We start from the raw sequence: 13,775 nt of genomic DNA, 5'->3' as shown, positions 1-13,775 counted from the left end.
CATGCGCCTTTTTCGGAGGAAGCATGCTGGGTATTTTCGTGTTTCTATAACCCACCCAACTCTGACATGGATTACAGGATCTTTTTCGTGCGCACTTGGTCTTGTGCTTGCGTGTACACACCGGGGGTGTTCGGACACCGAGGAGAGTCTGCACACAAAGTTGACTCTGAGAAATAAATCTCTCGCCGAACGTGGGGACGAACTCACGCTGACAGCGGCCAACTGGATACAAATCCAGCTCGCTACCGACTGAGCTACATCCCCGCCCTGGAGGGGGGGGGGGGGGGTCTTAATCTTGAAAGGGAGGTTCCACTGTGGTGGTGTGCGGCTCTGTCATTGTTCTGTTTGTGGCTTCACATTGACAGGAGATGTGTATATGTCCTGCAAGACCTGTAATTGTGTTCACACAAGACAAATCTTTGGGTCTGAAAAGAAATTTGAAAGACGAATTACTGTAGGAAGGTTGGATGAATAAGCTGGGTTTGTGGAAGAAAGTACAGTGTACCTGCGATGTGTGGGCCCTCCCATGAGAGGACACCTCCCTTGAAAGGACACCTAGCTTATCTTGTTCCTTTTGATATTATCTCTACCAAGTATACCTGTTCTTCTCCACCATTTGGGCAGCCATACACCGCTGGGTGTTTTTAATATGTTTCTATAATGTTCTACCAAACTCTGACAAAAATTACAGGATCTTTTCCCTGTGTACTTGGTATTCGGTGTCTGTTCACACGAATGGGGATAAGGCATAAGCAGGTCTGCACATAAGTTGACATGGGAGATCGAAAAAAATCTCCACCCTTAACCCACCTGGTGCAGCTGGGATTCGAACCCCGAACCTTCCACGCGGAAAGCGGACGTATTAACCACTAGGCCTTTGTGCCAGTCGACTAAATGGTCTTCTCCTGTTCTTACTGAATTGTCTGTCCTTTGCAGGTGTGGAAGAGGTCTGGTGCCTGGTTCTTCAAGGGTCTGCCCAAATACACCATACCGGAAAAGAAGGGGGAGGGCGGGCGACAGGCGTCAACGCGCATGAGGCCGCAGCTTCGTGGCTCGGTCCGGGGGCGGCCTGGCAGCGTGCGGGATTCGAACTACACCTGGCACAGAGCCAGAGGCGGCTCGAGCACCGGCACAGGTATGTCTGCTGTGTTGGATTTAAATGAAGATGTCCATTCTTTTACTATTTTTCATCACACCACTAATAACATTGTCTTGCATGTATTATTACATCCCATTGTTGTTAAGGCTGTGTTGTGCTTTGTTTTGTATAGAACTCAAAACAGACAAACTATGAACATTCCAGATTCAAGAATCAAAAACAAGAAATGTTACTCATTATAATGTTCAATCGTAGACCAAATGAAACATTCTGTACGGTAGTTTGGAAAATGAATGAACACATTATACTCAGCAGAGGCTGTTCATAACCTCTGTAAATTTACCCCCATTCTAAGACTCCTGCCTTTTTAAGACTGAATATTCAGATTTATGGAGGCTTAAAAGGTGTTCCGCTGTAGCGATTTTGAACACTTGATATGGGATTTGAAGTGCCTAGTCCCAATGAATGTTTTATTTTATCTATGATGAAGCGTTTTAGTTACTTTAACTACCTTTCTTAATTGTTGATTGTGTAGTGGTGTGCATTGCAGCGAGCTACGGAGAGAGCAGCGAACACGACTCGTCGGAGAGCTCAGAGGATGAGATCAGTATCTCCAAACACAAGACACGCAAAGGACAGGAGTCAGGTACGTTGCACTGTTGGTCCCAGGCTCTGAGAACAATTGGTCAGTTGGACCTGGATTGAACATTTGTTTAGGTCGAAATGTGCTGGATACAACAGACACACAAAAATGTCAAAACTATCGGATAGTCAGTCGACCACAGTCCATTGCATTGGATCAAAAAAATTGAGGACCCTGATCTGAACCCTTTGCCAGCTTTTAGAGATTTTTGTCTTCAGCTAATTCTTCAGCCTTTTCCTCAGTTTCTGAACAAAACTCTCAAAATGAAAATTCCATTTTCCCCCCAGATTTGTTTGCCTCAAAAGTGATTTTAATTTTTGTCTGTGTGTGACAGAGACCAGCGACAACATCAGTATTGGAAGTATATTTGCGCATCTCTCAGGATGACCAGAATTGAGAGAGAGGGATCTGAGTGTCACTGATATCTATTTATTTATTATTGTTTCTTTGTGACAGAGAGTCACATCAGTATTAGCAGTGCTTGTATCTTTCTATATGACCGCTACAGCAGGGTTGACAGAGAGGCTTGCATCATCACACAATTATTTATTTAGTTATTGATTTAATTATTCAGTTATTTAGTTTTTGCCTGAGAGCGACAACATCAGTATTGGAAGTATGTGCAACTCTCAGAGTTGAGAGAGAGGGATCTACATATGTGTCACTGATATCATCTTATTTATTTATGTATTTATTTTGCCTGTGTGACAGAGAGCGACAACATCAGTATCGGCAGTGCACGCAGCTCACAGTACGACCACTACAATCGTGCCGAGAGAAAATCTAGCGTCACCAGTGCATCGTATGGTGGGGGTCACATCAGTGCCACTGAGAGCAGCCGTGGAGACGACCTTCACGATGAAACCGATTCAGAACGATCCAGCAACTATCGTAAGTAGGATTTGTTTGTTTGTAGAATGATGTTCTGTGTGGAGAGTTTATTTGCTAGATGTGGATGCATTTTTGATATGTATATACTGTTACTGTTTTTGTTTCATTTCAGCATCACAATGATGTTTAAGTAATGTTATACAACCGCTCAGAAGATTTAAAAAAACTATGCAACATCAATGTCCAGTGACCTCCACCCCCATCCCCTCAATCCCACCCCCCCCCCCAAAATTTTTTTTTTTAAACAGTTACATCTAAAACAGAAATATAATGCATATCTTTTCTCTAGTTTTTCTTCTTCTCTCATTTGCTTTCATCTGCTTCTTTCCTTTCATCTGAGTTCTTTCCTTTGTCCATCATTCAATGAAATTTCAAGCATCTTGAATTGCTGATAAAAAATAAACTTTGAAAATTAAAATATTCAAAACTGAACATCCATTCAGCCCTTTAAACTTAATAAGTACATACTGGGACAAATCAAAGTGTGAAGCAAGAATTAAACAAATAAAAGAGTGCTCACGACCTTTGTGAAATGTTTAGTTTTTTTGTGTGTGTGTTTAAGTTGCAGGTCTTCATGAAATTTAAGATTTGCGCATGTCAGTGGCTTGACTGTATCTGCTTCAGTTACGTGTTCTGTTAGCGTCACATAACATGCAAAATGTAAAGATATATCAGGCCCAACATGCCGTTGTGTACATATATTTGCAAGCCTGTGCATGATGTATTAATGTTCATATTGTTCATTTGTAAATTTTTAATATTTTCAACAATGAAAGTGATCTTTCAAACTGAAACGTACACCCTCACATATTTTTGCAGTTCCCTTCAGAGTAACTAAACTGTGTCATAAAACAACATTTTGGTTTGCTTGGATTTCATCAACACAACAATTTGGCACTACTATCTGTATCTTTTCTTCTTTTTTTTCAAATGAAAATTTGTCTTTATTTTTTGTTTAGGCCAAAAAAACCAAATAGGTATGTTTACGGTAACCCGACCGACCCTAGTTTTTTCGCGCGACCCTAGACTTTTTTTGGGCATTTGGGGAAGAAAAAAAATAAAAATCTTGTTTTTTTGGCAAAATAACGTAAAAATATGGTTTTTTGGAGAAAAAAAAAGAAAAAAAAATCCCGACCTACCGACCCTATTTTTTGGGCCTATGTTACCGTAAACAGACCTTTTTTTTTGTTGGCCTTAACCAAGTAGTGTAACCCTTGCAAAATGAGCATAGCTAGCTTGTCATCTGGAAAACCTATGAGAAACCTATAGTGTCAATGGTTACCTATAAGTTTCATAGAAGACAAGAAAATAATGTCTATGTAAGTTAATATAGGGATAATAGGTCCCATATATGGGAAAAAGCCAGATTCATCGTAGAAATCGATATGAAACATTTAGGTAAACCAGCTAACACTAAGAAATATAAGTGGCGATTTCCTATACATGTGTGTCTCTGATAAGTTCCTTACAAGGAAGACAAAATATTTTCGTGCAGGTTTTGTATATACATGTACAGACGAACCCCCGTTTTAAGACCCCCCAATTTAAGACTTCCTCCCTTTTAGCGAGGATCTTGTTTTCTCAGACTCTGATCTGTTCATACCTCTGTGAATTTACCCCCATTTTAAGACCTGATTTTCCACTGTATAATGGGGAAGAGCCCAAGTTGCCCTCAGGTGATAGAGCACTGGACTTAGACTCCCACGTTCACTCATGTTTTTTGCACGAGTGGATTTTTACGTGTATGACCGTTTTTACCCCGCCATTCAGGCAGCATACGCCGATTTCAGGGGAGGCATGCTGGGTATTTTTGTGTTTCTATAACCCACCGAACTCTGACATGGATTACAGGATCTTTTCTGTGCGCACTTGGTCTTGTGCTTGCGTGTACACACGAAGGGGGTTAAGTCACAAGCAGGTCTGCACATAAGTTGACCTGGGAGATGGGAAAAATCTCCACTCTTAACCCACCGGGCGTCAGCGACCGGGATTCGAACTCACGACCTCTCGATTAGGAGGCCGACGTCTTAACCACCATGCCCCTGCGCCCGTCTCTGCCATAAGTGCAGGTGGCTGACTACACCTCAACACACACACCTAGGTAGCGCGACTATTGTTGCTGCTAGCTTTCTATTGGGAGTAAGCGACCCGAACCTCCCAGCACTGGAATAATAATAAAGTACATGTTACACATGTAATGAAAATGAAAAATTTGAAATAAAATATTATTTTTGCTTCTTCTCTCTGATCACCTTTTCATCCTGATAATTTTCTTGCGCTTCTTTGATTTGTCCCAGAGTACAAATAAATCAATGGATACATAGATAGAAAGATCAATAAATAGATGGTTAGATAGGTAGATAAATCAATCAATCAATCAATCAATCAATCAAATAACTCATTCAATAGAAGAAAAAAATGTTTTGTTTAAAAACTCAGCTTATAACGAATAGTCCTATTATAGATTGTATGGACATCTGTATAGTATTGGTAATACAGTGCTCATGATTGCAGTACTGGACACTGCCATTTGTTTTATTTTGTATGCCAAGTTAGAGGCCAGAGATTGACTATATAAGGCAAAACAAAAATATATGTTGGTTTAGGGTAACGTGACCAAAAAAATAGTGTCGATAGGTCGGCTTGTTTTTTATTTTATTTAAATTAAGTCGATTTTAAAGGAGGCTACTTCCCTAAGCCTCTGTATGGTTTGCAAAATGTGCCAAAAGTTGTTTTGTTTTTGAAAAAAATAGGGAAAAACTAGGGTCGGTCGGGTTACCCTAAACCAACATATATTTGGTTGGCCTAACACATAATGATGTTGGATTTGGCGCTCACAGCAGTGCTTGGCTTGTAGACAGATTAGTGTTTTGATTAATTTTGCAATGCTCTTTTGGTTGTCGAATAACATATTTTATTCATTCAGCTAGTCTTATTTTAATAACAATATATAGCTTCAGTTTGACATTATAGCTGCCTTTTCTTGTTACTGTATGTGATGTTTCAGAAAAGTTGATTTAATTTTTTTCTTGTCGATTGAATATATAGCGTAGATTTTTGTAATCATTATAGATGTGATTATAGAACTAATTCACCGAATTACTGAACAGTGAATTTTTTACTTTCGGTTTTATTTTCGTGACACTTCTTATATCACTGATTGGACTTGCGTTTGCGTGGATACTTGGTTCTGTTGGCGTTTTTCGATGTGGCGTGCTGTAGTTTGCAGTCAACGGTTTCTGCCTGACTGACTTTATTCTGGTTGAGAGAGCCAGGTATGACGTTTGTTTGGTTTCCCTTTTTTCACTTTCATCATTTCATTTGTATTTGTCAATGAGAATTGTCTTGTTTATGTTGAATGCCTTGTGCGTGATACAGTGGAGTAACTGACTTGCATGAATAAATAAGAGTGGGGTCTTTCTCTTGGACACAATATAATAAATCTCAACCGTCTGGGATGTGTGTCCCAGAGTCAACTTTGTGCAGACTCTCCTCGGTGTCCGAACACCCCCGTGTGCACGCATGCGCACGATAAAGATCCCAGGGTCACAGCGAAAGCCTCAGGCCTTGAAAACACGAATACATGCATGCAAAAATATGAAGCCCGGGTGTCCGTTCGGCCAACAGCCAATAAAGTAACCATTTCAGCACTGACCCAAGACGACCCAACCCGGTCCCTAAGCCCATTTCAGGTCTCCTCTAGCAGCCGGCAGCCAGCTGTCTACATCCCCCCGTGCATTTTTATTTTCTATTTTCATACAAAGCCGGGTTTTCCGTGTAACATGCCCCTAATGGCTTTGCCGTGTAACTTGCCCCTATTAATGGCTTTGCCGTGAGGGCGTAAAACTTACGTTTTCTCTCTCTGCTTCCTGAGCAGAGTGGGAGTTTTTCGCTGAATACACAATTTTTTCACACACAAAACTTTGTCCATTTTTATGGGTGTTAGAAGAGTTGCTAATTTCCCTACTCTAACTACTGAGTGCTACCTTGGCTCTGTGTTTCTCTGGAAAAGCAATGAAAAACAATGGAATGCAACGTACGCTTCCACAACCCATAAAAACCCGACAGAAAATATTTCCGGAATTCATCTATTGACAATAAAGGTGATGGGGTCTATGTCGACCAAAAGAGTGGGATTCCCTGTAGGTGGAGTTCCTGGAGGGGGTTATACAGGGAATACCACAAGATTTCGTTCCTGTACCGTGTCACTGATATCGCTGAAAGTCACGTGATGCTTGGCGACATCGGTAGAATTTGATGTTTTTCAATCTTTTTTGATATTTCTTAGAAATTCGAGTATGGTTTTCAAGTTTTATTGAAAAACTCCACCCTGTGGGATTCCCTGTATCCCCCTCCAGGAACTCCACATACAGGGAATCCCACTCTTTCGGTCGACATAGACCCCATCAGCGACAATAAAGGTGACACATTCGAAATGAGTTCAGCCAAAAGATTCTAACTCTGTACAATAAACTGCCTTGCTGCATGTAGATTTTGATATGTGTGATCCTTAAAAGTGAAAACAATTAGTGGTCAGTTTAACCCCTTCACTGCCCACCCCGTATGTAATACGTGGTCATTTTCGGTTTGTCCTACGCCCATAACCGTATCTCATACGTGGGATTTGTGTCAACAACATTTCAGGACATTACTAAAAACTAAATGGGAGGTAACCACTGTCCAAGTACTTGTAGGGGTTCTAAACACATTTCTTTCCCATAGACCGTTCGGATAATGCTGTTATACTGTGGCAGTGAAGGGGTTAAGTGTGTGAGTAAGACTCCATTGTATCTGCGTATTGGCAAGTGCATCATTCATATTTATTCACTTATAAGCTAGTCTTAGTGTGTTTGTGTAAATAATAGCATGACGTACAGTCTTATTTGTAGATCATTTCTGTTTGCCTGTGATAACATTCTTTAAGTGGTTGTCTGATTGACACAGTACAATGTATTCAAATTGTGAAAATATCGACAACTTCATAATTATGAGACACTAACAACAGTTATACATGTGTGCAGATTTCATTTCTATTACTTAAATCTTCATCCCATTGCTGAGGAAATAGTGTAGCTTATTTGTATTGTTCAATTGTGTCTGCATTGGGGTGTGCACGTTAAAGATCCCACGATTGACAAAAGGGTCTTTCCTGGCAAAATTGTATAGGCATAGATAAAAATGTCCATCAAATACCCGTGTGACTTGGAATAAAGGCCGCGAAAGGTGAACATTCGCCTAACAGGCTTGAGGTTTGCTGGTCGATGTGAATGCGTGATATATTGTGTAAAAAATTCCATCTCACACGGCATAAAGCGCTTTGAACTTTGGATAAGGCGCTATATAAATAAAGAGAATAATAAAATAATAAAAAATAAAAAACACATTTGAGGTGTGTTCGTGTAAACAGAAATTCCCAATTATGAATTGAAATGCCTGAGTGGCAGAATTAAGTTTGTTTCATTTTAGCTCATGAATACTTTCACCATAATATAATTGTGCAGCATTGTAAATGGTTTTCATCTGCCGGCTAGATTTGTCTGTCTGTCTGTCTGTCGATCTGTTTGTCCTTGTTTGTCTTTTTGTAATTAAGCCTATTATTACCGTATTTGACGGATTACAAGACGCACCGTTTTATAAGCCGCACCCCTGACTTTTAAAAAAAAAATTGGGACGAGCCACGTATAGGCCGCGTCACTATATTAGCCGCTGTCGAAAAAAATATAATCAGATCGTGTCAATCAATCAAAACAACCAGGCAAACGAAAGTAGGGTATTTGGCGAAATCGGCTCCGAGAATAAACAAGTGAAACAAAGAAAAAAAGTGAAAAAGTTTGAAGAAAAATATCACACACACAATTTGTAACCAACACACACATGTAGTCCCGCCCGGAATAAGCTTTTTTGGGATGATTTACGACTTTTGCGCACATTTTGAGCAGACGAAAACACAACATGGCGGCTTTCGCTCCTCCAACTATCGCGAGACACAAAAAAACGAAATCGCGAGATCCTGATACATCCGGTGTTTCTCTGTACGCTATCTTGTCACGACGACTTGTTGACAAACGAAGATTTGCGAAAGAAAGAGAAAAGCGCCGAGTCTTGAGTAGAGAGCTAATAAAGTACCGGTAATCGCTAATCGAGCGAAATGAAAATCCGCGGCGACTTCCATTAGGTGAATGCTATTCAAGTTTAGGTAACGTTTTAGCTGCATCTTTTTATAAGCCGCAATGCGATTTTTTGGGGAAAAAAGTCGCGGCTTGTAGTCCGTCAAATACGGTAGTCCTTTTCCTTATTATTGTTGAGGTGATGTTATATCTTTCGCTTCTTGCACAAATTCTTTCATAATTGTTCAAATTTGTGGGATTTGTGTTTCCTTTTACCTCATCTATAGCGTCAACTTTCAGAAATACTCCATCTATGTCTTAGCTTGAAGAGTTAGTACATGTAGATGTGTAGTGAATTGGAGACGTCTCGATCTGATCCTGATCTGAATGGGAGCTTTTCTTTCATGCAGGTTCAGCCCACAGTCACAACCGCCGGTTCAACCCCAACGCTTTCAGCCCAGAGTGAACCGACTGGCTCTCAGCTCATCACTTCAGACCTGCCATCCGGAGCAACTGATTGTAGCCTTTGCTTCAGCATAGACTTTTTCTCATTGTCTGTACTCCCTTTTCTGTAGATCGCAACCCAGTCGCCGCAAGCTTGACGCAGACTAGCTAGTCTAAGGCAAGGCTGCAGCGAGGTTGCGGCAATAGTTTGCAACAGGGCCTTTTTTCTGTGTGAAAGCTGTTCAGAAATTAAAGAAAATAGTGTACGTATGTCATGGTGCGCTTATTTGATGTCTGATTTCACTTGTTACAAAGGACTCATGTAGGATATGGAAGCTGCATGATTGCGGTAACATGCATTTTTCAAACCAGTACTTTCTTTACAAGTATATTGTACCAATATCTGCGTGGCTCTCACACAAACCAATCACTCTGACAAACAGTCAAACCAAAAATGTCAAACGCACGCATGGCAGGATTATTTTAATTATAAGAGAAAGCAATTTTCCTTGTTATTGTAAGGACAGTAATATCTTTTGAGTCTTGAGTCTTGGGAGGCCGATAAAACACAACCTGTCTAATTACAAAGACAAAACAAACATTCACAAGAACCTCAACCTATATCCGTCTTAAAGGTGAATCGAACTCTAGTCAACAGAAGGATCAGCTCGTTACTCCCCCGGCTCGTTACTCCCCCGGCTCGTTACTCCCCCTTAGGGTTAGGGTTAGGGTTAGTAACAAGCCGGGGGAGTAACGATACGGGGGAGTAACGAGATGCTCCCGTCAACAGACACATACAGATGGTAAATGTACAGAATATTTTGGTGAAGCTAAGAAATAAAGACAGATTGGAACAACAGAAGGTGTTCTTTGTTGAGGGGTGTCCCCTCATCGGAGGTATTTACCATTGTACTGGTGTTTTGAACTTTTTTTATATCAACTTTAAATTGTTCCATTTTTCTCATTCTTGTTTTGAAAAAGAAACGTTCTTGACAATTTGTGTGTTTCCTTCAAAGTTTGTTAACTTGGATGAGCAAGCTTGAAATGAGTTCTTGACTACTCATTTGTTTGTTTACAGTCTTGTTCTAATGGCATGACTCGTCTGGCAATGTATTACGGTGGAACCCCCTTTTAAGACCTCAACAAATCTGAGAAAATCTGGTCTTGAAAAGGAGGGAGTCTTAAAATGGGGGTAAATTTACAGAGGCTATGAACAGAAAATCTTAAAAAACACGGTCTTAAAAGAGAGGGAGTCTTAAATTGCGGGGTGGGCGGGGATGTAGCTCTGTCGGTAGCGCGCTGGATTTGTATGCAGTTGGCCGCTGTCAGCGTGAGTTCGTCCCCACGTTCGGCGAGAGATTTATTTCTCAGAGTCAACTTTGTGTGCAGACTCTCCTCGGTGTCCGAACACCCCCCGTATGTACACGCAAGCACAAGACCAAGTGCGCACGAAAAAGACCCTGTAATCCATGTCAGAGTTCGGTGGGTTATAGAAACACGAAAATACCCAGCATGCTTCCTCCGAAAACGGCGTATGGCTGCCTGAATGGCGGGGTAAAAAACGGTCATACACGTAAAATTCCACTTGTGCAAAAAAACACGAGTGTACGTGGGAGTTTCAGCCCACGAACGCAGAAGAAGAAGAAGAAATTGCGGGGTCTTAAAAAGGGGGTTCCACTGTATTAGATGCTGTGTGTGTATGCACGGAGACAGAATTCTCTTCATGGTACGTCATTTCAGTCTGCATTTTTTGCGTCGACTGATTTTTTTCCCTGTGACTTGTGTTATTTAAGTGCACTTTTGATCAGTTTTTTCTTGTTTGTTCTTTAAAAAAAGAACTTTTTTTAAAGTGAGTTTTTCGCATTCATGGTCATTGATGATCATGAGACTGAAGGGACTGTTTGGCTTGTTGTGCAATATGATATGTATGATAAATCTTTTACTTTGCATTTCCTTTTAAGCGAAAAAGCGTAATGTATTAACTATGAAAAGAGCTTCATGAAGTAGTAATTAAAGTAGATAAACCGGTTCTAGTGGAAGTTTAATTGTCACACTCAATATGTGACCCTCCACCACGAAATGAGTCGCATGTCACCTCGCGCGGTTCTGCGCTAGGCGTAATATAAGTCCGGGGAGTGTCTGGTAACAGTGTGTGGGTCACCTTAGTCACAGGCTTATAACTCAAACAGTTTTCGCTCTTTTCTAAAACGGGTTTCACCACTGGATAGAGCATAAAAAACTCTTCATGAAAATGTAAAAATATGAAAATCATGCTAAGGTGACATATGCGACTCATTCCTTGGTGGAGGGTCAATATAATGTGAGTGCGCTTTTTAATATATTGGAAAGGATTGAATTTTGTCAGCATTATCATTCTCCAGATTTCTTTAAGGAAAAAAACAAAATACCGTTTAACTTTTGTTAAAGAGTTTGATGAAGCAGCCAAGTATATGCACCAGATCTTAAGTCAAAGTTTTGATTATTAGCCTCAACAGAATATCAGTACATTGAATATAAGGAAGGAAACTTGTCAAAATTGTTTGTTCTCCAACTTTTAAAAAAAATCAACACTCTTTTGCTGCTTGAAGGGGCAATGGCATTACACCATGTCACAGATTTATTGTATGCTGTCAGAGGACTATAATTAATATTGGTTGGGATTTAATTAAAAGTGCAAAAGCGGAAGACTAAAAGGCGGGGACTGCAGTCATGCAGCTGTGATGTTTATGGCACTGGGAGCAAGCGATGACAAGTGCTGCTCAGTTGATTTGGTATTTGTTTACTCAGCCATCATTTGGGCTGCCATTGTATTTTGTTTATACTTGACCTGTTAATTGATCTTTAGCCTTAGGGTACATTTTCTTTCTTTTTTTTCTCCTTTTTCTTATGCATTTTTACATTTATTATGGTTGTTTTGCAGGTTACTGTGATGTGTTATGTTAACTGGTGATAAAAATAAAAATCATTCCGGGTACATATACAGTCGAACTCGCTTAAGACGAATCACTGGGGATCGGAAAAAAAGTTCGTCTTAACCAAAATTCGTATTAAGAAAATTGATTGATTTTTTATTTTTTTTAAAAAAAATTTTTTAAGTCTTGTACATTCTATGGTGTTTCAATTTGTTTCTTTCGCAACTTTCATGCTGCTTCACGTTTAGACAATAAAGTGACATATTCAGTTACATGTTCATGTGTGTCTCATGTTGAGTGATGATTGTTGAGTTTGAGTGAGAGTGAGCACACAGATGTTTCATCCAGTTGTTACGTTTTTGGTCACACACACGCACACACTGACACTGTCCACATTCGCGGTGTTCCTATCATTTGTCCGGAATCACTTACCTTGGCGACGGGTAGCAAACCTTGGCCAATTTAGTTTTTTTGTTTTTTGTTGCAACATGATGTTCAAATCCAAATCGAAAGCACTGACTGACTGATAAACTATCGCGAACCGGCGAACGCAAACGTTGAGAGTGTGGTTTCCCTTGTCCAAGGGAAACCACTCTGGCATCTATATTTTTTGGCAATGGCTTCCGTTCTAAACATTGATGTTTCGTTTTTGGTATTCGCGAAGGAAATAAACGTCAGTCAGTCATTCATGTTCAGTGTCTGAGCTATCAATCACTTTGATTCTAAATTTGAAATTGTTTTGTGAGTACAGTGTAATCAGTTTAACTTTATTCAGTGATCGGTTGAGCAATGGTTCAAGCAGTCGACGCAAGGGAAGACTTTGACACATGTATTCAAACTTCTCAAATTCCCATGATATGTCGATCTCGGGACGAGTTTAAAGATTTCGTCATAAGCGTGAGTAAATTACAGACATTATGCATGCTTGGGAATCCAAAAAGTGCTCGTTATAAGCATAAATTCGTTATAAAGAATTCGTTTTAAGCATTTTTTTTAAGCATGAAGAAAGAGGTATTCAGTTGGGAACTTAAAACTAATACGTTATAAGTCAAAATTCGTAACTAGCGTGTTCGTTTTAAGTGGGTTCGACTGTATAACACTTTATTAAGTCATTCCAGTACATTGTTACACTTTATGTAACAGGTGTTCCAGTGCTTGTGATAGTTTATGTAACAGTCATAAGGATGACAGAGTTTCCTCGCAAATTGTGTGATCTCATAACGGTTTGCAGGGTTGTTACGTCATTTCAGATTAATTGAACAAGTGTAATTTACCTCACCATATTTCTGCCGATTGCAGATTTGCAGGGTTGTTACGTCATTTCAGATTAATTGAACAAGTGTATAAATTTACATAAACGTACATATTTCTGCCAATTGCAGATTTGATTAATCAAGTGTCAGAAGAATTTTTAAGAACAAATTGATCAGGGTCAGCTTGGGTTGATGTGTTGTAGGGGGGGAGGGGGGGAGATTATAATTACTGGAGGGGGGGTGGAGATTATAATTACTGGGGGGTGGGAGGGGGGGTGTTACATGTTGAGAGGAGGGAATGCATGGAGAAAATTTACTCAGCGAATGTATGAGCAGACCTGGGAAGCCGTACGATTTCGGCGTATTCTGTACGCATGATTGTCTAGAATACGGCGCAGTACGGTCAGTGGGAAAAAAATATGACGA

At 40.1% G+C, this 13,775-nt stretch overlaps 2 protein-coding genes across 2 annotated transcripts in view; one reads left to right on the top strand and one right to left on the bottom strand.

The window, feature by feature from the left end:
• LOC138975223 (lysosomal phospholipase A and acyltransferase-like) overlaps nucleotides 1–6,293 on the bottom strand; it is a 204,536-nt gene extending 198,243 nt beyond the window's left edge. Inside the window, exon 1 of the mRNA XM_070347882.1 lies at nucleotides 6,289–6,293. The gene's annotated coding sequence lies outside the window, so the exon portion shown is untranslated. The remainder of the gene's footprint in view (nucleotides 1–6,288) is intronic.
• LOC138975220 (rabphilin-3A-like) overlaps nucleotides 1–13,775 on the top strand; it is a gene marked incomplete in the record, with an annotated part of 87,186 nt that overhangs the window by 47,789 nt on the left and 25,622 nt on the right. Inside the window, 3 exon segments of the mRNA XM_070347872.1 lie at nucleotides 937–1,135; nucleotides 1,650–1,745; nucleotides 2,454–2,633. Coding sequence (XP_070203973.1) covers nucleotides 937–1,135; nucleotides 1,650–1,745; nucleotides 2,454–2,633 — 475 coding nt within the window.

The sequence above is a fragment of the Littorina saxatilis genome, linkage group LG9, assembly GCF_037325665.1.
Source record: "Littorina saxatilis isolate snail1 linkage group LG9, US_GU_Lsax_2.0, whole genome shotgun sequence".
In the NCBI taxonomy this organism is placed as follows: Eukaryota; Metazoa; Mollusca; class Gastropoda; order Littorinimorpha; family Littorinidae; genus Littorina; species Littorina saxatilis.
This window is presented reverse-complemented; position numbering and strand designations above follow the sequence as displayed.